The 27,877-nt window shown below is 37.0% G+C and overlaps 1 protein-coding gene across 4 annotated transcripts; it reads right to left on the bottom strand.

Annotated features, from left to right (window-relative positions):
* pdcd6ip (programmed cell death 6 interacting protein) lies at positions 1-27,877 on the bottom strand. Of its 4 annotated transcripts, none has more exons than XM_009294414.4 (19): positions 27,557-27,842; positions 22,805-22,853; positions 22,620-22,689; positions 20,468-20,595; positions 18,325-18,478; positions 18,144-18,244; positions 14,701-14,832; positions 13,049-13,271; positions 12,694-12,817; positions 10,829-11,006; positions 8,452-8,563; positions 8,061-8,230; positions 6,620-6,868; positions 4,786-4,920; positions 4,603-4,697; positions 2,916-3,033; positions 2,645-2,841; positions 1,421-1,632; positions 1-299 (listed from the first exon to the last, which is right to left on the bottom strand). In XM_009294414.4, exons 1-18 carry the CDS (start codon positions 27,760-27,762, stop codon positions 1,458-1,460), a joined length of 2,616 nt encoding a protein of 871 aa, XP_009292689.1. In that variant the 5' UTR covers positions 27,763-27,842; the 3' UTR covers positions 1-299; positions 1,421-1,457. The 4 variants fall into 4 exon arrangements, with proteins under 4 accessions (XP_009292689.1, XP_068071211.1, NP_998525.2 ...); XM_068215110.1 differs by having other exon boundaries at positions 14,701-14,817; NM_213360.4 differs by having other exon boundaries at positions 1-1,632; positions 14,701-14,817; positions 27,557-27,877.

The following is a 27,877-nucleotide window of genomic DNA, read 5'->3' as shown; positions in this document are numbered from 1 at the left end:
TTAATATCAGACAGATTTTAATCACATGAAAACAACAGAAACAAAAAGGAATTATTTTAGTGACAAATCCATACTCTATAACTGCTCCTTTTCCCCGAGGCGATGATTGTAGACCGAACAGAAGGAGGTATAATTGTACAACGAGGGTTACAGTAGGACACAACCGCCGCAATTCTCCCAGCATTTAAATGATCATCATCAGGTAAGAAATCAACAGCTCTAGCATTAGATTACATGTCAGTATTCATTACAAAAATAAGATATACGCAGCGGCAGGCAGCCAGCAGCTTCACTTTGGGCTAAAGAGAGAGACAGAAACAGATAGAGAGCAAACAAAGATCAGATCTTCCCTCCACAAGCACACCTGCAATATAAACCTTCAGCTTGAAAGTGCACTCATATTAGGGCGGAGCTTATTACAAACCCCGCCCATTTACACAAAGGGCAAGTGTTCTAATCTCCACCCACCCATTACAAAAAGCAGAGCTTGAATTCTAACCCCACCCTCCTATACAAGGGCTGTGGTTTATGTTCCAAACTCCGCCCTCCCATACAAGAGGCAGAGCTTGTATTCTGAAACCCACCCTGATTTACAAGGGGTGTGGCTTATGTTCTAAACTACACCACCCGATACAAGAGGTGTGGTTTGTTCTAAACCCGGCCCTCATACAAGAGGCTGAACTTTTAAACCCCGTCTTCCAATTAAAGAGGTGTGGTTTGTTCTAAACCCCGCCCTTCCATACAAGAGGCAGAGCTTGTATTCTAATCTCCACCCTCCTTTAAAAGAGGTGTGGTTTGTTCTAAACCCCGCCCTTACATACAAGAGGCAGACCTTATATTCTAATCTCCCCCATCCTATAAAAGAGGTGTGGTTTGTTATAAGTCTAAACCCCGCCCTTACATACAAGAGGCGGAGCTTGTATTCTAAACTCTGCCCTTCTATAAAAGAGGTGTGGTATATGTTCTAAACCTCGACCTCCCAAACAAGAGGCAGAATTGGCATTCTAAACTCCGCCCTCCTATACAAGGGGTGTGGTTTATGTTATAAACCCCTCCTTCTTATACAATAGGCAGAGTTCGTATTCTAAACCCCGCCTTTCTATACAAGGGGTGTGATTTATTGTCTAAACCCGCCCCCAAACAAGAGGCAGAGCTAGCATTCTAAACTCCGCCCTCCTATACAAGGGGTGTGGTTTAAGATCTAAACCCCACCCTCCCATAGAAGACGCAGTGCTTGCATTCTAAACTGCCCTCCTATTTAAAGGGTGTGGCTTACATTCTAAACTCCGCCCTACTGTATAAAAGGTGTGGCTTGTGTCTTAAACCCCGCCCAGATCCAATGGGATGTTAAGTAGAGATCGAGTGCGTGTGAGTGCAGGAGTGTTAATAGATAAGTGCAGTAAGAAGAGTGCTAGTTTACAGGAATGAGTGTGGCTGTAGTCGCGGAGGTTGTTGCTCTACTGTTGGGGGTAATAGGGCTGTTGTTGGGGTGGTTGTTGAGGGTAGGGGTAGGGTTGCTGTGTTGCAGGGGCTCCAGGGTATCCAGCCTGGCCCTGAGCTTGATAGGGCATGTAGGGCATATTATACTGCCCGTATGCATAGGGATTATAGGCCATTGGCATCTGGTAATACCTAAAAGAGAGGAGAAAAAGAGAAATATACAAAAGTCATGCTTCTGTAATATGCAGAGTGTTGTAAAACCTAGTGAGCTTTCTGCTGCTGAAAAATTTGATTAAGTAGTAATTATTAAGGCCCAATCCCAGTTCTATTTTTGTACCCCTTCCTCTTGCCTTTGGCCCTTGAAAAAGAGTGTGAAGGGGAAGAGCTTTAAAATTTACCCCTAAGAAATTGGGACATCACTACAGCACCTGCACAGGCCATCATATGTCATCGTGAGCTCTTGCCTCATATGAGATCAGATGATCGATCGCGCCTGCTGTACTTATTACAGTTGTGTTATTTTTTGTCATTTATCTTCAGGAAATCACTGAAGGCCTATATTATGCTATTATAACAATATAATTTGGCAATAAGATCGTAACTGTACTGTGTATTTACACCCTGGCCATATTATCTATGTAAACACACAAAAACATTATTAACATTATGCCAGACACTGTAAAAAGCTCATTTCCACCCACTAGACATGTTTTGGATGTCTCCTTTGTCTGTCACACCCATTACAGGTCTTTCAGTCTCTGCTAATGAGCTGATGATCTGAATCTGGTGTGTATGCTTAAAGAGACATGGAAAATGTGCAGAGCTGGTGGTCCTTCAGGAACATGGTTGAGAAACGCTAGTTTAAAGCATAGACTATAACACCCATCGAGTTGAAAACTTATTTGCCTTGCCTTATAAGTCTTGTTTTATTTCGGCTAGAATAAAAGCAGTTTTTAAACCACTTTAAGGTTAATATTATTGGCTCTCTTAAGCAATGTTTTCTTTCAATTGTCTACAGAACAAACCACTGTTATACAATGACTTGCCTCATTACCATAATTTGCCTAATTAACCCAATTAATTTAAATAGAAATTGGAGAAAAAAAAACATTCAAAGGGGCTAATAATTCAGAAGGGCTAATAATTTTGACTTCAACTGTACCTAACACTGAGGACACATGCACTCTTGAATGTCTTTATTTACCCTGGGTAGCCTTGATAACTGGGGTATGGTGGCCCTTGAGCCTGTGAGGGTCCAGTGGGTGCAACAGGTGGAGGATTAGAGCTGCCGGGAGCCATTGGGGCGCTGACTGGAACGGCAGCACTGGCTGCCTGAGGAGCGATGCTGGGGGGTGGGGGTCTCGCCGGCGGCTGGGGCTTAGCCTGAGGCTGCTGCTGTGACTGGAAAACAGATATACATCAGACTATTGCATGCGATCAAGTGTTATATCTGTCATCAGTGCGTGTGAACTCACAAACACAGTCCTGGGCGCAGGGGTCGGGCCTCCTGCAGGGGCAGGGGTGTTGGACTGGTATGACGGGACGCTGAATGAAGGAGCGCTTGGCTCTCGAGCAATACTCTGCTGCAGCTCCCTGTAAAATGAGACAATTATCAGCCAATCATTTGCCTGGTGAGAAATGAGGATTTTGAAGCCATTATGATTTGTTATTCTGTGGACACCAGGAGTGTTTAATGTTTTTTTGTAAAACATTTAATATTTCCTGAGTGTATATTTGTGCTGGTTTAATGATAATAATACTACATTTGATTTATAAAGCGCTTTAAGTACAATCTTAAAGGGTCAAGCTCTGTCATGGATAAATACATATGACACTAAATTCACCAGTAGGTGGCGACAAATTCAATTCAAGTTTATTTCTATAGCGCTTTTACAATGGAGATTGTGTCAAAGCAGCTTAACATAGAAGTTCTAGTAAATTGAAACTGTGTCAGTCCAGTTTTCATAGTTGAAGATCAGTTTAGTGTGGTTTAGTTTTCACTGCTGAAAGTCCAAACACTGAGGAACAAATCTATCGATGTACAGCTTCACCAGTCCCAAACCAAGCAAGCCAGTGGAGACAGTAGCGAGGAACAAAACTTCACCAATCGACGAAGTGAATCCTTGATTTAATGAGTGATTCACTGAACTGTTCATTCAAAACAGCTGATTAATTAAGAAATTAAGCAAAAGGTTGTCTTACAGACTGTTGGTTCTTTCCAAACAAGATATATTGCCCTTCAAGGGGCACTTTGAAGTGAAAAAATCATGGCAGCCATATTAAAGTGTCATTCCAAACCAAAGCGATTAAAACTGGCCACTTCGAAGGGTCCCTTTGAAATGAAAGAGTTTGAAAAATGCAACTGATGGACACTACTGGAAATTATCCTTGAATAATCTCATCCCTATCTCTAATCCCTTCAGAGGGATCTCCGAAGATTAGGGTATAAAGATGAGCCCTTCAGATTGAAATCCACCTTGAATGAATGAATCGCTGACTCATGATTCTTTTAAAAAAAATGAAAGCTCCTACTTAGTTTACAACTATTTTATTAGTCAAACATATAAAGAGACAATATTTTATTGAAAATGTGATGAACTCATTAACCTTTATTTGTTAAACCATGGGTCTCATACTCAATTCCTTGAGGGCCGCAGCTCTGCACAGTTTTGCTCTGACCCTAATCAACCACAGCTGATGCAGCTAATCAAGGTGTTCAAGACTACTAGAGTCTATTAAGCAGGTGTGAGTTGGAGGTGCTTGGAGCTAAACTATGCAGAGCTGCGGCCCCCCAGGAATTGAGTTTGAGACCACGGTTTTTATCTGTTGTATAAATGTGTATATAAAATGTGCTTATCTTCTGAATAAAGCTGCACTTGTTTCTGTAATATATCTTAACTATATCGTACTTTATCTTTTGAATATAAAAATGTAAACCCCTAAAATGTTTTTTTTTTTTGCTTCCATAACTTAAAATATATACTCAGTATAAGTAGATTATATAAAGCCTACATGCTTAAAGGCTGCAACACACAGTCACTGATGTGTGTTTGTTTATTTGAGTGACATTCTCACCATTGTCAGCTCAAACACTGCTAAAACCTCAATTATTATAGACAATAAATATTGCACACCCCTAATCCACTCTACTGAAGTACATACTTGAGCAGTTCATCTCTCTCAGTTTTGCGAGCGAAGACAATGTCGCTGCACTTATTTTGAAACTTCAGCAGGATTTCTGTCAGATCATTGTAGAACTGAAAGAAGAAGAAGAGAAGTGAGAATAAGACAGCTTTATGGAGGACACACGTGTGCAGAACTAATATTAGTGGATGTGCTGGTTACTTTAGTGCCTTCTTTGATATTGGAGCTGATCTCGATGTAGCTGTCGTGGGCGGAGGCCAGTTTCTTCAACACGTCCTCCCTGGTATTAGCCTCAGAGTTGGACTGCTTTAGTGCTGAAAACTCCTGGTGAGAAACCTGAGATGAGAAAGAAAGCACGATAGTTACTTACAGTGTTGGGTATTATTTGTGCCAAACCGATACTTTAAAAATGTTACAGAGGTGCCTAAACGGTGCTGAACCAACACTTTTAAAAAGACCCTCAAATCAAAAAAATTATTTAAATTCAATGCTATCTTTCAACTTCACAGCAGATGGCGCTGTAGGCTAGTTTTTTTTAATAGTGGACAGTGCTCTAGGCTAGTTATTGAACAGCGGCTGGTACGCTAGGCTAGTTTTTAAACAGCAGATGGAGCTCTAGGCTAGTTTTTTTTTTAAATAGTGGACAGTGCTCTAGGCTAGTTATTGAACAGCGGCTGGTACGCTAGGCTACTTTTTAAACAGCAGATGGCGCTCTAGGCTAGTTTTTCTACAGCGGATGGCGCTCTAGTCTAGTTTTTAAACCATGGACGGCTCTCTAGGCTAGTTTTTTTTAATAGTGGACAGTGCTCTAGGCTAGTTATTGAACAGCGGCTGGTACTCTAGGCTAGTTTTTAAACAGTAGATGGCGCTCTAGGCTAGTTTTTCTACAGCGGACGGCGCTCTAGTCTAGTTTTTAAACCATGGACGGCTCTCTAGGCTAGTTTTTAGACAAAAAACGGTGCTCTAGGCAAGTTTTTTTAATAGTGGATTGTGCTCTAGGCTTGTCTTTTTAACAGCAGACGGGGCTCTAGGCTAGTTTTAAACAGCAGCAGTGCTCTAGGCTAGTTTTTAAGCAGAAAACGGCACTCTAGGTTAGTTTTTAAACAGCAGATAGTGCTCTAGGCTAGTTTTTAAACAGTGGGAGGCACTCTAGGCTAGTTTTGAAACAGTGGACGTTGCTCTAGGCTAGTGTTTAAACAGAAGACAGCAATCTAGGCTAGATTTTAACACCGGAAAGCACTCCAGGCTATTTTTTTTAACACCAGAGAGTGCTCTACGCTATTTTTTTTGCAGCTGACAGCGCTTTAAGCTGGGTTTTTTTAAACAGCGAACAACGGTCCACTAGTTTTTAAACAGTGGACAGCGCTCTAGGCTAGTTTTTAAACAACAGACAGCACTTTAGGGTATTTTTTTTTAATAGCAGACGACGCTCTAGGCTAGTTTTTAACAGCAGATGGCGCTCTAGGCTATTTTTTTAATAGCGGACGACGCTCTAGGGTAGTTTTTAACAGCAGATGGTGCTCTAGGCTAGTTTTTTTATAGCGAACGACACTCTAGGCTAGTTTTTAACAGCAGATGGTGCTCTAGGCTAGTTTTTTTTAATAGCGGAAGACGCTCTAGGCTAGTTTTTTAATAGCAGATGGCGCTCTAGGCTAGTTTTTAAGCAGCAGACAGAACTCTAGGCCGGTTTATAACAGCAGATGGTGCTCAAGGATAGTTTTTAAACAGCGGATGGCGTTCTAGGCTAGATTTTAACAGCAAATGGCGTTCTAGGCTGGTTTATAACAGCAGATGGTGCTCAAGGGTAGTTTTTAAACAGCAGAAGGGGTTCTGGGCTAGTTTTTACCAGCAGAGATTATATTAATGTAAACATAACTCACTGTGAACACTCTTGTAATTTGCGTAAACCTTTTTTTAGTTAACTAATAATGATTATTTCAGGTTCAATGCAAGCAGAATATTTGTAATGTATAAAGTAACCTCGGAATCTATTTAAGAGATTTATTACGCTATTTATAATCTATTTATTACGCACCTGTATCTGTGACAGCAGCTCTTCCTGTCTGCGTAAGTTCTGTTGAACGCGTTGATTGTGTGAGCCGTATCGAGCGTCAAGCTCACTGCTGGTCATGACCTCCTCATTGATGGCGCCATCTTGAGCCAGTGCTGTAAGAAACTTTGCCGTCAGGTCAAAGGTCACTGACTTCACCTCTCCTTCCAGAACTTCTCGTTCCCTCTTGACCTCATCCAGTTGCGCCAGCTGAGACCTCAACACATTTACCACCTGTGCAGGAGATGAGACTTGGCATTAGTATAACAGCTTGGTTAGTGTGTGTTTTTTGGTGTTATATACCATTTAGGCATTTTTAATATTAACACCTATTTTAATAGTATAATTGTTTATACTAGGGTTGTTCAATATATCGTTTCAGCACTGATATCGCAATGTGATCATTCGCAATAGTCACATCACACTATCTGCAATCTTCAGTCTGTATTATAACTTGTCATTTGTATGTGCTTTTGATGCCTGTGACGGTATAATGATTTTGAAAGCACTCAAGCACAAGAAATTGTACCATGACTAACTTTAAAAATGAGTAATTGCATTGAATGAATGACTGTATCTAAATATTTGAATCACTTTCAACAGTTTTTTATGAAAATTAAACAGGTTTTTATTGAATACATTTTTAACTAATAATTAAATTGAATTAAACTAAACCAAAATTTTGCATTTACACCTCTGCATGTGGATTTGGGAAGCTTTTGAATTTGGGTAGACAAAATACAGACGGAAATCCCAATATAGCACTTGACTTTATTTGTGATTTGCCATAATGTTCATTTTATTTTAAAATAAGAAAATAAAATAAAATTATTTAGTTAATAATTATACCTAGTACAACTTTGATTTAAAATTCAGAAATTTTAAAAGAAGTTTGTCTAATATGTACAGCTGAAGTCAAAATGTTTTGCCCTCCTGTGATTTTTGTTTCTTCCCTTTTTTAAAAATACTTCCAGAATCATGTTTAACAGAGCAATGTTTTTTTTCACAGTATTTCCTATAATATTTTTTCTTCTGGAGAAAGTCCTGTTTGTTTTATTTCAGCTGGAATAAAAGCAGTTTTTTATTTTTTAAAAAGCAATTTTAAGGTCAATATTATTAGCCCTCTTAAGCTCTATATTTTTTGATTGTCTAAAGTACAAACCCTCGTTATACAAGGAATTGCCTAATTACTTTAACATGCCTAATTAACCTAGCTAAACCTTTAAATGTCACTTTAAACTGAATACTAAATACTAAAATATTATGTATAAAAGATAAAAGAAAACACTCATTAGAAACGAATTATTAAAACTATTATTTACAAAATATATGGGAAGGCTAATAATTCTAACTTCAATTGTATATATAGTATTTTAACATCACTACATGTTTTAAATCATGTTAAGCACATCGACACTGATCTCACCTCGCTGCCCTGCAGAGTCTTGGCAGGGTTGGCAGACGGTATGGCAGCACTGAGCTCATTCTCTGGCTTGCAGAGCAAAGCAATCATCTCACAATGTGCCGTGTAACGCTCTCTCACCACCTGATCGGCCTGCACCGCCTTGTCCAATATATTGCGAAAATTATTTCCCTCTGCAAGGACAAAAAAAGAGACAGACAGAGAGAAGTGAGGACAAACCATCATGAGCAAAAATGACCCTCAAGTTGGAACCAGAGAAGCATGAATCTTGAAGCAAAAGTCATGATCAGGGAACGCACAGACTCATAATGCGTTTACCTAGAAAGCACTGCAAGTCTCATTAGGTAAGAGCATCTGCTAATGCGTAAATGGGAGGCTGGAAGTGTGTTTGTACCTGCTCTGAGTGGTTTATACAGATCTCCAGAGGGAGTTCTGTTCCAGCGCTGATTGAATTTGCCTCGGAGTTCATTGTCTGTCGCTTCCTCATCATCTAACATCTTCAAGGACTGCAACATCAACACACAACAGTTTTAATCAGGAGGCAAACTGAGATACAATCCAGGTACAGTTGAAACCAGAAGTTTACAAACACTGTATAAAAAGGCACATAACCATTAAAAAAAAAAGATGTGACTTTGACTAAACTTTTTCTCTTTTAGGCAAGTTAGGATTATCATGTGTGTTTCTGTTCTGCTTAACAGCAGAATAATGAGAGAGAGATTTTGAGAAATTGTTATAACTTTTCTTGGCAAGTTTACATACAATAAGATTATTCAGCCTCTGAAAAAGCTCAGATGATGATGTCAAGGTTTTGGAAGACTTTGATTGGCTAATTGACAACATTTGAGTTAACTGGAGGCACAACTGTAGAATAGTATTTAAGGAGAACCTCAAACACACTGCTGCCTTCTGTGACAACATGGGAAAATCAACAAGCCAGAATCAACAAAAAAGCCAGATTACAATTAGCTAAATTACACTGGAAAAATAATCATTTTTGGAGACATGTCCTGTGATCTGATGGAGCTAAGAATGAACTGTTTGGCTATAATGACCAGTGTTATATTTGGAGGACAAAGGGGAAAGCTTAGGACACCATCCCAACTGTGAAGTATGGGGGCAGTAGCATTATGTTGTGGGGCTGTTTTGCTGCAGAAGGGACTGGTCCACTTCACAGCATAGACGGCATCATGAAGAAAGAACATTATGGAGAAATACTGAAGCAACATCTCAAGACATCAGCCAGGACATTAAAACTTGGCCACAAATGGGTCCTCCAAACAGACCATGACCCTAAGCATACTGCCAAAATAGTTCAAATGTGCTTTAAGGACAACAGAGTGAATGTTTTGGAGTGGCCATCACAAAGCCCTGTGCTCAATCCTATAGAAAATTTGTGGGCAGAGTTGCAATATGCTATTGCGGGCAAGGCAGCCTACAAATCTGACTGGGCCAAATATCCTTCAAACTTTTGTGAGACGCTAGTGGAAGGATACCCAAAACATTTGACCAAAGTTATACAGTTTAAAAGCAAAGCTAAAAAATACCAAGGAAATGTGTGTAAACTTTTGACTGTCTAGATATTAATCAAAAATTCTCCAGAAACATTATGTCTCATTATTCTGGCATTCAGCAAATGTAAATCATTTAGGTAATCCTAACGGACCTAAAATTGTAAACGTTTAATCTTGAGAGTTGCCACTGCATGAGAATTGCCACCAAAAACAGTTATTATTGTCTCCTGTTTGACACATAATTTTATACAAGCACAATAATTCTGCCTAAAATATACATTTTGCTCAAAAACATCTTGTTGGAATATAATGAGCCACCTAACATTTGAAAGTTTATTTAGCAAAGCAGTAACTGTAGAGTGACTAATGTAATGTATTGTAAACAAAATTGTTTAATTTAACTTGTTTTAGTTACTTAGGTTATAACGAGACAATGTAGAATGTCATGTGATCTTATAGCCTACAACAGGGGTGTCAAACTCAATTCCTGGAGGGCGGAAGCCCTGCACAGTTTAGTTCCAACCCTGCTCCAACACGCTTACCTGTAGGTTTCAAACAAGCCTGAAGGACTCAATTAGTTTGATCAGGTGTGTTTAATTAGGGTTGGAACTAAACTGTGCAGAGCTGCGGCCCTTTTGGAACTGAGTTTGACACCTGTGGCCTACAAGGTTACATTCACTATATTTGGCTTAATGTGCTTTAGTTTGAACATTGAGTTTATTTGACAACATTGGGATATTTAAAAAAAGCTCCTGCAAAAGTGGTGTGGAGCATTAAAAAAAAACACATGGGAAGAGTCTTGACAAAAACACAAGACTCTTGTTAATTCCAGGTGGAAACAGTAACGCAACTCCACTGTCTCTTGTGATCAGATTTTGAATATTTTCACTTGTTATAAGGGTAAAATTATCCAAATCTGAAGAATTTTAAAGGTTATTTTTACCCAAAATGGTCATTTAGCCACTTAAATAGTTTAAAGCCATTCAGTGTCTGTTTTTCTGTTGAATGCAAAAGAAGATATTTTGAAGAATGTTGATGATCAGTAGCTATTGACATCCATAGTAGAAAAAAAATACAACAGAGTTGATGGCTACAAGTTTCAGACAACCTTCAAAATACCTTCATTTGTGTTTGTCAACAGATGTAAGAAACTCCAGCAGATTTATGACAACAGAGTGAATAAATGATGACAGATGTTTAATTTTTGGGTCAACTCTTAGCAGTTTATAAAAGGGGATGAAACATAAAGCTCTTGACCTCATCCAGGATCTCTCGGTTCCTCTGCAGGAGCTCTGGAAGATCTTTAATCAGCTGCTCGATGCTCTGAAGGCCGCCCTGCTGGATGAGAGCACGGCTTTTCTCCAAGATGGATTGAGGAACTGCGTCTCCTGACAGATCTTCAAGAGCAGCCGGCAGGTTCAAGGATGCCAACACCCTATACGATCAATAACAACCAAATAATCACCAACAACCCAAAATATGGGTGTTTAGAAAACTTTCAGACGTACAGAAAACCCTCGTGTGCACTATTCCATCTGTGGCTGTGTTTCTATTAGAGCAGAACAATATATCGCTTGAGCACTGATATTGCAATGTGTGCAATAGCCACACCGCAGGATTAGATTATTTATCAAAGATTAAAAGATAGATATTGATATTTTGAACTATATATACACACAATAATGACTATGTTATTTAACATTTGGTTTTTCAAATTCTGTTTATATATATATATATATATACTGTTAGACACCCAAGAAAACAATTAAGCATTGTGAATTTATTACATTTTGCTTGTAATTTATTACAATTTATGCAGATGCATGGCATTAAAAAAGACTTGATCATCCCTCAGTCAGTTTAAATAATAAAATATTTGCAAATAGAGTCAAATAATCTGGTGAAGTGATGTACATATTGCAATATATATTGTGGGAAAACAAAAAATAGCAATGTCAGATTGTTCCAATATCGTTCACACTGCAAACAATTCTTACTTGGATTGTTTCTTCTTTTTTTCTAGTGCAGTTATCTAAAAATTGTTAAATCAAGAACAATTTTCTAGACAAGCAAAACATAATGTCTTGTTTTTAAAAATAATATGCCAAAATGAAGTGAGTTTTTTCTTATAACAAGCAAAAAAATCTGCCAATGGGGTAAGCAAAAGAATCTTATGTCAAAAGGAAAATGAAGATTATTTTGTTTACCCCATTGGCAGATTATTTTGCTTGCAGTGCAGCCCTAGTTTCCATCCACCAAGTTTTATGTTTTATATTGCAAACTATAAATATTTTTTAAAATGCTTACATTTTCTGGTCCTTTTGAAAATGCACATAAATAATCGTATACACACGCCACTGTGTAGAATTAACTTTTCATCTAATAGGAAAAAATGCAAATAAACTATGATGAAAGCACATTTACACAATAAGTTCAAGCAAGTGCATCAAAATTCACAAGATGTTTTTTTTAAAATTAGATAAAAATGATAAAAATAGGCGCAATGGCATGACATGTCTTTGGTACAGACATACAGTGTCATCCGAGACACTACTCGCTGCAGAGCCATTTGAGCAGAACTGAGGTCCAGCGAGGGGGAGCATGAGCTCTCGCTCCTCCTCCTATAAGCTGTTTTAATGCGTGCACCAACCCCACCCCTGACCCTACCCCCAGTGACATCACTCGTAGAAGAAGTGCAAGAAAGGAGGAGTGAGAGCTCAAGCTCCCCCTCGCTGGAGCTCAGCTCTGCCCAAATGTCATCCTGCAACTGTTTTGCAGCATATGAAATGTCCCAACCCCTATTTTTAACTGTCCAAAATGGGGGGAAAATTAGTTTTTACTCTCTAATAGTCAAAGTGTAGATAGAAATAGAAATAGAAATAAATAGAAAAGTGTTTTATGTGAATTCGGACCACGAGTCCACATGTATGGACATCATTTTTCTCTAAAAGTACATTGTATCAAAAGATGATACTTAGACTTTTATTCTAATTAGGTTCCAATAAGCCTAAATAGCAAAAAGAAATAAAAAATGCATGTAAAAAAACACCTTAGGCCTTTTTAGGAGGTTAATGCAGTGAAAATTGACTCGCGTAAGAGTAAATATATGCACAAACACTGACCCGTTGCAGAGATTGGTTGCCTCTCTCATGCTGCCGATGAGTCTGTTGACTGTTTCTGCCTTTCTGGAATTGGCTGCACTCACAGACTGCTGCACCGCCATCGGCACCATCTTCTCAAACAGATCTACAAAAACAGAAAATAATGTCAATGTGGCGCATTTTACTGGCATTTTTGCTTATTTTTCCAGATTAGGGTTACACTATATTCATGGTCCCCTGTAGACACCGTGTTAACTACATAAACAACTTCGCAGCAACCTTACATCAATCAATTAGCAGACTGATAGGTTGGGGTTAGAACAAATTGACAAGTAGTAACAAAGTTACACAGGTTTACATCAACTATCATTCTGACCTGTGAACTTCTGGCTGAGTGGTGTCTGAACTGCAGTTGCTTTGACCAGAGATGCTTTGCCGATGTGCTCCAGGTCTTTGACCTCCGGTACGCGGTCATGGTAAATGAAGTCATTGTCTTTCTTTGCAGCTGTAAGCGCTCTGTTGATCTTATCTGACAGATCCTTCACATTAACATACTCGTCGTATCGAGAAGCCGCCGTCTTCACCAGCTCTTGTGCGTGCTGCAGACAAAAACAGAAGCATTAATATTCTATTGGTGATGAATTTATTTTATTTAAGGCTAGGTCAGCAACAAAGGCTATTTTCACGGCAGAACCGTTTCATTAATAAATAGATAAAATAAATTAAACTGAATTAAAAACAAGAAACAAATTAAAAAAGATTTTTAGCGTTAATCCATGATAAAAATAGAGGCAACCAGCATTCTTCAAAATATCTTCTTTTGTGTTCAGCAGTAGAGAAAAACTCAAATAGGTTTTAAACAAGTGAATAGTGAAAAAGAGATAACAGAATTTTCATTTAATTAAGCATGCAACCAAGAAAAAAAACGAAATAAGGAAACATCATCATTAGTATAAAAACACACACTGTAGACGAGAATATTTTGACTCCACTTTCTGGCTAATGTGCAGCTAGTTTTTTCAGCCAACAGCAATCTTCCGGTGAAGGTAAATGTGACTGTTTTCAGCTTCATAAGGTTCCTTTTACACCATCGCCATTGTAATGTAATAAAATACAATCAGTAAATAGACTTAAGCATTCATTTAGCTGTCGTAAAACGAGATGAAAGACAGTGTAAACACTGCCGCCGTCAGTAGCAGCAGACTTGTGCAGAAACTCTATTGAAAAAATACTGGAGTAAAATAAATGTTCATATTTTAAAGGCATGTTGTGTAAAAAAGGATTTTAACCCAGTGCTTCTTGTCCAGTCTGAGACCCACTTTATATTGTATATCAATCAGGCAGTGATTTTCAAAGAAAACATCTTAAACATGGCATTTTGTTTTTCCTATGGAGGTAAATGGTTAAGGTTTTCTAGCCTTTCAAAATATCTTATTTTGTGTTTAACAGAAAATGGAAACTCAAAGGTTTCCAACCACTTGAGGTAGAAAGTGAGAAAAATGTTATATATATATATATTTATATACACACACACACACACACACACACACACACACACACACACACACACACACACACACACACACACACACACACACACACACACACACACACACATATATATATATATATATATATATATACACACACACACACACACACACACACACACACACACATATACATATATATATATATATATACACACACACACACACACACACACACACACACACACACACATATATATATATATACACACACACACACACACACACACACACACATACATATATATATATATATATACATATATATATATATATATATATATATATATATATATATATATATACATATACACACACACACACCTTATCAATTTTCCCTGCCCCTGGCTTAGTTATGAATGTGTGTGTTTTTTTTTATGAATTTATTTTCTACTGCTGTACCCTTTGCATATTTGTATTTATATATTTTCTGTATTGTTCTATGGTCTAATATGTGTTAGCAGGCAGACAAACACACCTGCAGCCGGGCGATCTCCTCCCCGAACTTTTTCTTCTGATTGGCCAGGGCTGACTGGTGCATCTCGGCGGTGGCCTGCATCATGCAGTGCTTGGCGGCAAGGACCGGAAGCACGTCCTGGAAATAAAAATACTGACCAGGGAGAGGCAACCACAGCAATCACAAACGCCACGGCAACCACGAACCAACACCACGGGCAACCACAAACGAGCACAGACACACAGCACAGGGCGCAGGAAGAGAAAACAGAACAGCAAATCAGCACGCGTCCTCCGGCAAACCCCAACCAAACCCTCACACAACGCTCATGCAGCGTTCACTCACAGATCAGTAGGAGAAGAAACAAAGGCTCGAGGCTTTTTGAGACTGTGTGTCTGAGTATGAGGGGACGACTAGCAGTCATACGGGAATCAAGTGCACTCATATCTGCAGATGCAAGTAGGACTGGGAGCAATGTTTTTTTTTTTTGGCAAGACTTATTTTGTTATATATATTTTTTTTTAAACCTAGGAAATATTTACATGCATCCTTAACAGTTAAGGAAAAAATGTAAGCATAGTTTAGTTTAAATATTAACTACTGGTGCATTTGCACGTTTAAAATTTGCACATTCACTGCACCACATTGAACTGTTTACTTATTGAACTGTACATACCCACTGCATATGGGCATTTGTAATTATGTACACACCCACTATACATATACATTTGTAATCATGCTTATTTATCTGCATACTACTGATTATTAATAGCAACCTGTACTTATATTCATATATTGTAACATATACACTTGTTATCATGTTTATATATCTGCACACTACTGATTATTAATAGCAACCTGCACATATATTCATATATTGTAAATCTGCTCATAGCTTATCCAACCTGTATATAATTTTCATAGTACATCCATCTGTAAATATCCCCATAGTTTTCTATAACTGCACTTTATAACTTATTCCTGTATCCTGCACTTGCTGCTATTGCACTGCTGGTTAGACCTAAACTGCATTTCGTTGCATTGTACTTGTACATGTGTGATGACAATAAAGTTGAATCTAATCTAATTACCTGCCTATTATTAAAATATTGGCTGTTTGTTAGCACTTATGAAGTATGATCATATTCTACATCCCTAATCCTAGCCAATACATAAACCTAAAAAATATTAATAAGCAGCAAATTAGGAGTTTGAGGTAAATGTCTATGTTAATTGTTTGGTAATAGGACTGGGTGTTATTTTTTACTTATTTTTTTCAGCACAACTTATATTTTGTCACGCCATAATTTTTTTAAACCTAGGGATTGTATACATGCATCGTTAACAGTTGAGAAAAATAAATAGTAACTACTGGCTTATTACCTGCACCGGCCACTTTATTAGGTACACCTGTCCAACTGCTCGTTAACTCAAATTTCTAATCAGCAAACGACATGGCAGCAACTCAATGCATTTAGCCAAGTAGACATGATCAAGACGATCTGCTGCAGTTAAAACCGAGCATCAGAATGGGGAAGAAAGGTGATTTAAGTGACTTTGAACGTGGCATGTTTGTTTGTGCCAGACGGGCTTTTCTGAGTATTTCAAAAACTGCTGATTTACCGGGATTTACTAGAGTTTACAGAAAATGGTCCGAAAAAGAGGAAATATCCAGTGAGCGGCAGTTCTGTGGGTGCAAATGCCGTGCTGATGCCAGAGGTCAGAGGAGAATGGCCAGACTGGTTCCAGCTGATAGGCAACAGTAACTAAAATAAGCACTCGTTACAACCTAGGTCTGCAGAAGAGCATCTCTGAACGCACAACACGTCCAACCTTCAGGCGGATGAGCTACAGCAGCAGAAGACCACACCGGGTGCCACTCCTGTCAGCTAAGAACAGGAAACTGAGGCTACAATTCACACAGGCTCACAATAGACTGGACAATAGAAGATAGGAGAAACGTTGACTGATCTGATGAGTCTCGATTTTTGCTGCGACATTCGCAAGGTAGGGTCAGAATTTGGCGTCAACAAAATTGTGGTGGTGTAATGGTGTGGGGGATATTTTCTAAGCACACTTTGAGCCCATTACTACCAATTGAGGTGTACCTAATAAAGTGAGTGTATATGCCTATTATAAAAATATTGGCTCTGTTTATTAGCACGTATAAAAGATGATCATATACTAAATCCCTAATCTAAGCCTAACAACTACTTAACTATTAATAAGCAGCTAATTAAATTTAAAAAGTGTGACCCAAAAATGACAAAATTTGGAGGACTAAATTCAAATTTCTTACATTAATGAATGCTAATAATTCATATTAAGATTGAGCTCTGCTTTAGCTTTGATGAAACCACCACAATTTGTGCAATAAATGCAAGTTGAGTTTTCAATGCATGGAAATTCCACACAATATTTTAGCAGTGTTATCATTCTCACAAATAGAGTTTCAGTAACTTTACTCTTTAATTTTTAGCTTGATTGGTTGAAATTGACCTATAAACTTTACATTTTGGCTTAGAAATATACACACATTTATTTTTATGTAATTTCTGAACACACAGGATATATTTAGGAAACTATTTGCTTTCAAATTTCATAAAGATATTAAACAAATGATTGTTTTTACATTTACATCTTGCTAAAAACGTAATATGTCGGAGCAAAGAGAATTGTTTTTCATGTTTGCGCTAACATGCTGGATTTATTATTTTTTCTTTAAAAGAAATACTGTTGATAATAACAACCTATTAATAGTATAATAGTTTCAGTACTTTTACTCCTTCATTTTTACTTTGAACAGTTCAAACTGACCTCTAAAACAGCTCATTTACAACAAAACAATCTGATGTTTTACATTTAAATCTTGTTGAAAACTTTATATTTTGGAGCACAGAAGAAACTGTTTCATGTTTGCGCTAATATGCTGCACTTTTTTCTTTGCTTTAAAAATACTGTCAATAATAACAACATATTAGTATAATAGAGTTTCAGTACTTTTACTCATTAATTGTAAGCTTGAACAGATCAAATTGATCTATAAACTTTACATTTTGGCAAAGAAATAGATACATTTTTAGTTTTGCATTATTTTTGAATACACAGGATATATTTAAGAACATTTTTACCTTCATATTTTATTCAGAATTGGTTGTTTTTACATTTACATATTGTTGAAATCTTACTCGAAGGTGCACTTAGAATATAACTTTTTAGCCTAATGGTTAATAAAGAAAATGATAATAAAACATGATGTAGTGAAACTTTTATTGTATGTTGACTAAATCTTCTAAAATCTTCTGCCATATTGCCCAGCCCTAAATGCAAGTATACAGACACACCAACAGTGATTGTTGCATGCAGTGTGTGGGCATCTTTATATTAAACAGTCTCTAGTGACCCCTAGTGGATCATCTTCCTCATGTTAACCGTATGTCATGTGTACTAGCAGCTGTACATACCTTAGGCAGATTCTCTTTGTATTGGCATTGCTTAAAAGCATCTCCGTAATAATCTGCCGCCTGGTTGGCAAGCTTAGCGACAATGGCGTCCTTCATCTTGTCTGTGATATAAAACACCAAGTAATTAAAATTGTGTGTCATCTATAAACACAAAAACGGCTAAACATAAACACAGACGCACCAGAAGTGGCCTTGAGAACGAAGACCTCCTGAGCCTGACTGAGCATGATCTGACTGAGCGTGCCCACTGTTTCGGGAGAGATGTCCATGGTGGGCTCTCGATTCAGGGCAGACAGAACGGTGTCCTTTATATGAGCAAACGCTCCACTCGCCAGCTGAAAAGAGACAGAATTTGCTTGAGAATGAGAGGAAATTAAACATTTACACGTGTTTTAGAAAGATTTAAAGGGGAACTATTATGCAAAAATCACTTTTTAAAGGGGTTTAAACACAGTTGTGTGGCAACAGTCTGTAAATATAACCATCATCTAATGGTAAAAATTGATTCAATTATTTTTTTATAATCACACTTGATCAAAACAGCCTGCAGAAACACTTTGATTGACATTCTCCCTTTGTACATGTCATCAGAGGGGGAAAGCCCCGCCCATTAGTGATGATCTCTCCCTCATTAGCTTATGAGGTTAGTCTTGTTTTTGAATCTGCCACTAAGCTGACACACAGGCATTTGTAGCTCCACCCTCTTTTGAAAATCACACAATCTTATTCGAATTTAAAGTAGGGATGCACCGATACCATTTTTTTTTTTTTTTTGCCGATCAGATCTTGATGCCAAAATTCTAAGTATCAATTAATACAGATCTGTCCTGATACTGTGACGTTTTTTTTTCCCAGTTACAGTTTTTATAGCTCTGGTGCTAAATTCAAATAATACACCTTCTTTGGTAAACAAAAACAACCTATAGGCCTATAAATGGCAAACAGAACAATCGAACTAAAAAAATTAGTGTGTGTAAACTAAGCTCCATTATTTGAGCATTCGTTATGACATTGATCTGCTGTGGTCCAGCTTATGTGGTCCAGTTTCCTTTTTTAATATTAAGAATTTTTTTTTTTAAATCTGCAATATACCACTATTGACATTGTTGGACAAATAATCAGCAATAATTTAGCAAAGCCTGATATTTTCCTGCAGGTTTGACGCAGACTAAACACAAACAGGTCTGAAAATATTGATATAAATAAAATGACAGTGAAATATTCACAGTTTCAGAGTGGCCTATATAAGGCTAATTAATTTTTCTGGTAACGACTCTATTGATTTAGGGTCCCTTCACACTTGCCTTATTTAGTTTGGTTGAATCGCACTAGAGTTCGTTTTTCCCTCTTGATGCGGTTCGTTTGGGCAGGTGTGAATGCAGCAATCGTACTCAAGTGCGCACCAAAAGCGAACCAAAAAAGCGTACCAAGACCTGCTTGAAGAGGTGGTCTCGGTACGCTTTCAAACAAACCCTGGAGCAATTAGTTTGTGGTGAGAATATGATCCGAACTAAAACAGACCCAACATCAAAAAGTACTGCGTCTTTTAGACTAATCCAGCTGCCGTAGGCCGATACGCTGTGCCATGGAGGTCCATGGAGGAAAAATATTTGACAGCGCTTTACCAACAGAGAGAGAGAGAGAGAGAGAGAGAGAGAGAGGGGGGAAAACATTACCTGATGAATAGTTGGTAATATTTCCGCAAGATGACCATGTCGCAGTTTAGCTAAATTAATTCATGCCTCCTCCTGAAGTGACGAAAACACTGTTTTCCAGCCGCGCTTCATTCTCTAAATGTACAGTTTGTTTAAAGTGATGTACAAATAATATAGTATACTATGAGCAAGGATACAATCAGTCAGCGCAGCGGACATTTCCAAATCAGCAGCTCAAAGGGAATAAATCAGTGTGTTGAGGATCTGTCCAATGTATTATTGAGCCTTTTCTATTTAAACATTTCAGGAAGGCCTACTTTGTGCATAACGAGCAGGAAATAATCCTCTCTACTCCAGTGCTGCGAATACGATCTGCTGATCTAACAGACACAGCGCAACGTGATTCAGAAACAAATATATGCAGTATCGAACCGATATCCGATAAAAGTATCGGCATCGGTGCATCACTAATGTAAACTGACAGCCTAAAAGGGGCAGTTTTAGAGAGTTATATATGTGTTGAGTTATATATATATAAACAATATATGTGTTGTAATTTGAGCTGAAACTACACACACACACACACACACACACACACAAACACTCTAGGGACATCAGAGACTTATTTAACATCTTGTAAAAAGCAGCATAATAAGTTCAGACTTAAACCTGGTAGAACTTGGCGGCAGTTTTGAGTCCCTCATCATTGTCGAGATTCTGCTCGGAAGCGATCTGACTGGCCAGAGCGCCCACATTAAACAACACACACGTCTTCTCATAGCCCAGACTCGCCAATGCTGAAACACAAACAACATAAAACATATAATGGAAGTTGCTGCAGACTTGTATTTCAGTATCATGACATATATTAACTTATATATATAGAATATTGAGTAAGGGGTGGGGTTTATTTATGCCCTGCCTCTCATCATTCACGTGCAGCAAACTAACAAATGAAGGATGTGGCTAAACATTTCACCTAATCTGTCAAACTGATATCATCATAGAAGGACTACTGTTTCAGAGTGAAAGCAAATGGTCGAATTTGGAATAAAGATTACCAAAATAATCTGACAAATGCTATGCAAATGACTGCATTGCCTCATGGAGTGATCATAATACACTTTTAGACAATGTACATTTGTAAAATGCAAAATTTAGCAAAAATATGCAGAATTGTAGCTTTGAATTATGTTTATAAATTATATGCAAATAGAATGTGACTTAATATTAGAACTGCTGTGGTGCATGTTGAAATTTTGCTCGTGTCCAGACTCCAGTAGTGTGAATGCAGATGAAGCAATTAGATGACCACATTAAATATTCTTCAGTGAATAACAAGTCAATGCTTGTTTTATAAAATAGTCACTTATATTTTTTCAACTGAAACTACAGTGCATCTCATAAGCAGTAAAAACTGATACACAATTTTTCTTAACAGTGTAAGAATTTATTTGATTATATCACAGATTTACTGGAATTAATAGTTCATTTTATTTGAGTCTATTAAACTCATCATGGCTCATAAACAGTCTAAATTTGATTGTTTCGAATAAATAAATATATTTAATAAATTAAATAAAAAATAATTGAATTTCCTTATCACAATAAATGAATCTTACTTGTATACAGTTTCACTTTCGGATGAAAATAAAAACTGATGCAATGCTTGTACCCAGTTCTATTAGGTTTGCCACATTTCTATCAACACAATTCAGTCTCAAATGTGTTCAATATGAAGAGAAGGCTCAATGTATTATTAATTAATTTTTTTTTAACAATGAATGAAGTTCATTTTCTTTTAGTTTACTTAACTCGAAATTGCTCATTAACAAAAAATTAAAATAAATGAAATTTACTTGTATAAATTTTCACTTTCAGGTGGAAAAAAGTCATGCAACGGTTGTACCCAATTCCACTGGATTTGCCACATTTTAATCAGCAAAATCAAGCCTAAAAAGACTAAACAAATTTTAATGGCTTTTATTATTATTAAACAAAACTAATAAAATGATGCTCCATACATATCTGGGTCCAAAATGACAGAAGCACAAAATGAACATCCTTAATTTGAGTTGTAAAATGTCATAAGGAAATATGCAACAATTAAAAAGCATGGGTCAAGAGTTGTGAAGAGTAAGTTATGTTAGTATTAGAGAACATTATTAATATGCACACATTAATACGCTTTTTATAAAAAGGAATCTCAAACTAAAGCCTTTCTTTTTATACTGGATGAGGTGCAGGTTTGCTCTGAATATGGAGAACAGAGATATTGACATTTAATTGCACCATATAGAAAATCTTTATACGCCTTCTTTCGAGTTATATCTGCAGTAAAGTATCTAACAAGTCCAAATGGTTCAAAAGAATTTACCCATAAGTCACATTCGTTGTGCAAAATAAAAGTAGATATAATATTACTAACAACAACACATGGCATAGACAAACTAAAGTGACAGTTCACCTAAAAATCTGCCATTATTAACTCATCCTATACTTGTTACAAAAGTGTTTTTCTTCTGTAAAAAACACAAATATAAGCTGAAGAAAAACAAGAAACAGCCATTTATTTCCATAGTATTTTTTTTGTTCTTATTATTGATGTTAACTGCTGCTTTTCCCCACTCAACATTCTTCAAAATATCTTATTTTGTGTTCAATAGCTGATAGAAATTCATCAAAATTTAAAACTACCTAAGTGTGAGGTAATAGTGAGGAAATGTTTAATTTTGGGTAAACTATCCCTTTAAATGAATCTGGCACATGTTTGTTTATATGCACACATTCTGCTCTTGTTTTGAATGATGCATCAACTCACCAAGCTTGACCGAGCCTCCAAAAAGAGATCCTTTATCAAAAGCATCTTTCCATGTGAATGTTAGACATAACTGAAACAAACAAAAATAGTTAGGTATTAGTTACAGGCACTAATGCATATGCTCAGTATATTATGATCAATTATTGTTATTACAGGACACGTCAGTGCCAGTGAATGACAGATACCTCTGGAAAGGGAAATTTGGGTTCGATTGCACAGAGCTGATCATAATATCTAGAGGGGAGAAAAAGAGAGAGAACAACAACTGTTAAAATTAAAAGTGAGGGAATTATTTTATTTTTTTAGTTTCTTTTTTTTAGTTTAAAACAATGACAATAATGCTGGGCAACAACAATTCTCATATCAGTGATGATAATGATATTTATCATGATATATTACCACTTCTGTAAATTCAATCGATTGATCGTATACATACTGACCCCATGTACATTTATTCATTCATTCATTCATTTTCTTTTCAGCTTAGTCCCTTTATTAATCCGGGGTCGCCACAGAGGAATAAACCGCCAACTTATCCAGCACGTTTTTATGCAGCGGATGCCCTTCCAGCTGCAACCCACCTCTGGCAAACTGACCACACGTTTAAAATTCTTATTCATATTCATTATTTTTTCTTACGCTTAGTCCCTTATTTATCAGGGGTCGCCACAGCGGAATAAACCGCCAACTATTCCAGCATATGTTTTACACAGCGTATGACCTTCCAGCCTCAACCCAGTACTGGGAAATGCCCATACACTCTCACATTCACATTCTCACACACGCACTCACGCACGCACACGCGCACCCACGCACACACATACACTAGATGCAAACATGGTTTATCCAATTTACCTATAACCGATGTCTTTGGACTGTGATCTGATTGAAGGATCATAAAAGATCCTTCGATTAGATCAATGATAAATATTTTAAAATTTGATGAACAAAATATAAAACACCTCTTTAAAACTAATATTGAAAGGCTCAACGTATAAATAATGTTAAATAAAATGCAAAATATAAACGCTGCACATTCAAGATTGCAACTTTCTCATGATGCTGTTATTCATGTTTCTGTCTGCATATTAGTAATGGTATGTAATATTGCATAAATATGTATTACCGTAAATATAAATAGCGTATTTTATGGCAGCATGAAAAATTAAAATAGAGCGTAATATGATATAATAATATAATAATATGTTTTTTCCATTCGATAGGGCTGTACGATATTGGAAAAAACAACATTGCGATATTGAGTTCTTCTGTGATATATATTGCACTACGAATATAAATCCACAAGATGATATAAATAACTATTTGGGAAGAATTCATAACTTTACATAGATACTAGGGAGTGGAACTGCATAAAATATAATAAATTACAAGCATAAATTAATACAACAACTTTGTTGAATTGTCTTGGTGTACGTAACTGATTACGTAACATGTATCATATGTATGTGTAGTGTGAAGTGTGTTCTTTGTTCTTGGCTGTTGAACAAAAAAAAAAAATTAATTACAAAAAAAAAAGAATTAGTAGCGCTCCTGAATATTTCTTCCCCACGTTCTGTTTAATGGAGAAAATTTTCTTTATATTTGCCATGATGACAGTACAGAGTATTTGACTAGATATTTTTCAAGATACTAGTATTCAGCTTAAAGAGACATTTAAAGGCTTAACTAGGTTAATCAGGCAGGTTAATGTAAGTAGGCAAGTCATTGTATAAAAGTGGTTTGTTCTGTAGACTATCGAAAAAAATAACTGCATAAGGGGGCTAACGATACTGACCTTAAATTGCTTTCTAAAAAATTCAAAACTGCTTTTACTTTGTCCAGAAGAAAAAATGTTATAGAAAATACTGTAGCTGCACTAATAGCCGTACCATACCATATATGCACCGTCATATAAATGACACAATTGATTTAGGCGTGACAGCACTCTCATGTGACCGCCAGTCTGTAAACAAGAAGCAAGTGACGTTACAGATGTTACTCAACCTCATTGTTACGCAGAAAACTAGTGACACCAATCACAAAAACACTTCCTTCCTGAATATAGAGAGGAGCATTTCCACTCATCTCTGCTCCACATATGCTCTCTATCTGCCATTCCCTGCGTCCCGGAGTTATAAAAAGAAGATGGCGTGAAGGGGGGAAAACCACTGACGGAGTGCCCAAGAGGCCTTCGTCATACAAACCAAACACCCGTTTAACTAGTAGCTACAAAGCAGGCCATTCATCTTGACCATTCGGCATGGATACAAAGCAGCAAACAAACAAAACAAAAAAAGTGTAATCCTATAGCAACACATGGCTCTCATTCACTCTGCAGATGGCGCAAGGCCCAGATGCTACATTACCTCCACTGAATTACAGCAGTAATGAAATGCAGACCGTGACTGTGGAAATAATCTACAATTCTCAGTGGTGGACAGAAAGTTAGTATTTTAGAAGACAAACACTAAGACTGTTGGTCAAAAAAAAAAAAAAAAACACTTCAGTCAACTAGTAAGAATACTTAAAAAATAATTTAAACAACAGTTATAAAAAAAAAATGTAATAATCATGAAAAAATTATAAAAAAAACAAAACACAAATATTTAAAAAATTAAAAAAAAAAATTTAGTAGATATTTTAGTAGACAAAAACTATATTAAAGCTTTAGTTTAAAAAAATTAAGTCAACTAAAAAAATGTATAATAAAACATTTTTTCACAAAATATTGTTTTAAAAATCCCAAATTTTATATATTTTGAGATTTTAGTAGACAAAACTAAGACTAAAACAATTAGTAAAAAAAAAAAAAAAAAAAAAAACATTTCCATCAATTGAAAAAAATATTTAATACATTTTTAAAAATCATAATAAATTTTAGTAGATATTTTAGCAGACAAAAACTAAGACTGGTGGTCAAAAAAATATTTCCATCAACTGAGATTTGATTTAAAAGTTTTAACTTATGTATTTAAAGCTCTACATCACAGGTGTCAAACCAAAGTTCCAACCCTAATTAAACACCTGATCAAACTAATTGAGTCCTTCAGGCTTGTACAGGTAAGCGTGTTGGAGCAGGGTTGGAAATAAACTGTGCAGGGCTTCAGCCCTCCAGGAATCGAGTTTGACACCCCTGCTCAACATGGATCTCTTAGGTCAGGGGTCACCAATCCTGGTCCTGGAGGGCCGGTGTCCCTACAGGGTTTTGCTCCAACTTGCCTCAACACACCTGCCTGGATGTTTCAAGTATACCAAGTAAGACCTTGATTAGCTTGTTCAGGTGTGTTTGATTAGGGTTGGAGCTAAAATCTGCAGGACACCGGCCCTCCAGGAACAAGTTTGGTGACCACTGTCTTAGGTCTTCAGTATAGCTCCTGCTAATCAGCTGGATCAGTTGCCGTTTCAGTGTGGAGTTTGCCTGTTCTCCCCACATTGGTGTGGGTTTCCTCCGGGTGCTCCGGTTTCCCCCACAGTCCAAACACATGCACTATAGGTGAATTGGGAAAACAAACTTTGCCGTAATGTGTGTGCGTGTGTGTGTTTCCCAGTTCTGGGTTGTGGCTGGAAGGGCATTCACTGCATAAAACGTACAATGGAATAGTTGTCGATTCAATCCACTGTGGCAACCCCTGATAAATAAGGAACTAACCTGAAAATGAATGAGCAATATTATTTTAGGGCATCTGTATTTTTACTCAACTACCTAATTTGAGAAGTTTGTCCAGTGCTTCTAATGTCATGCATTTGAAAACTACTTCCCAATTTTAAACATTATGTGGTGATGTCCATCTGTCTTTTCAGACAAGCTAGATGAAAATAAAGTAAACAAAGAGTTCTGACAATCACACAATGAATTCACGATAAACATTCCAGGCAAAAAGGTTCAAATGGGGCAGATAAATGATGTGCTGAAAGCATGGAGGAGCAAATCTGACTTTGCTTAACAAATTAACCAGCCATTTCCTCCTCTCTTTCAAAGCAAATCATCAACTGGTTTCAAGATAGATATAATAGTGTGTAATGTGTATCCAATTATAAAAACTTCCCAAAATTAAACTTTAAGTCATACGTCACACAAACTACTTCTGCTTCACATGTGACGTAATGGAGTCTCTTAAAGACTCGACTATAACAAGCTTAACGCCTCAGCAAATATACATGAAATAACTCAAAAATTGATTTTGTCCTCACTTTTGTTAAATCGTGTATTATTATTTAACAGTTGAATGTCTGAAGAGTTCTGTGTAAACGACACACCTGAGTCACGCAAAACCAGGAAGCAAGTGACGTAATATAAATGGGTGGTTGACGCACAACGTGATCATCACTTTGCTTTATTACTGTTTTTATAATAAAGTATAAGTTATATGAGTGAATGAATGTATCTTTTAGATAACATTAATGATCGTTTTATGCTTTTAATCACCATTTTGATTTTGCTATTTTATTTTATATAATCACATGGATGTGAGAGAATTTTAATTTTACAAATAAGGTTATTATTCTTAGCCTGTACCACACATTACAATACATATATTAATTTGTGTAAATCTACGTGTGTGTGTGTGTGTGTGTGTTTCTATATATAGCATTAACATATGTCCATATCCAGGTGACAAAAACAAAAAAACAAGGTAACGTTAGTAACAACAATTCATTTCTACAAAGGTTTTTTTCTGAAGTCATCCCTAAACTCTTGATAAAACTATAACTGCTGTCAAATGACATTAAACAGGAATCGTTTAAATAAAGTAGGATGATTAAGGTAGTTTCGACAGCTTCTGACATGCGCTACAAACAGACTAACAGTTAACGTTATTTATATAACGTTAACGTTAGATCAAGCTACGACACAGGCCTGTCGATGGAGAAACTGACAGAATAACCAAATTACAAAACTCCATCAGCAAAATAACGTCTTCAGGCCAATGTCTTACCGCAGCAGGATCTCCAGCGAGCTCTCGTGTTTGTCCAGCGGCCTCCCCAGAGCACTTTTCCGGAGCTTGTTGAGCTCGTCCACGGCGCGCAAATACTCCGCCTGCTCCTCACCCGGAGGATACGTGGCCGTGACAAATTTTGACAACGGTTTAACAAGGTCAACCTCCGAGGACTTCTTCAACGGGACAGAAATAAACGTCGCCATTTGGGCCCGCGGAAACGACACGGTTCTTGTGGAAAATGAGAGCACTGCAGACGGACAAAAACAAAGGCTGAGCGCTTCCTGGTTCTCTCGGGTGCGTCATCACGTCAGATGTACT

The sequence above is a fragment of the Danio rerio genome, chromosome 19 (assembly GCF_049306965.1).
Source record: "Danio rerio strain Tuebingen ecotype United States chromosome 19, GRCz12tu, whole genome shotgun sequence".
Taxonomy (NCBI): domain Eukaryota; kingdom Metazoa; phylum Chordata; class Actinopteri; order Cypriniformes; family Danionidae; genus Danio; species Danio rerio.
The sequence above is the reverse complement of the archived record's forward strand: the minus strand, read 5'-3'. Positions and strand labels throughout refer to the sequence as shown.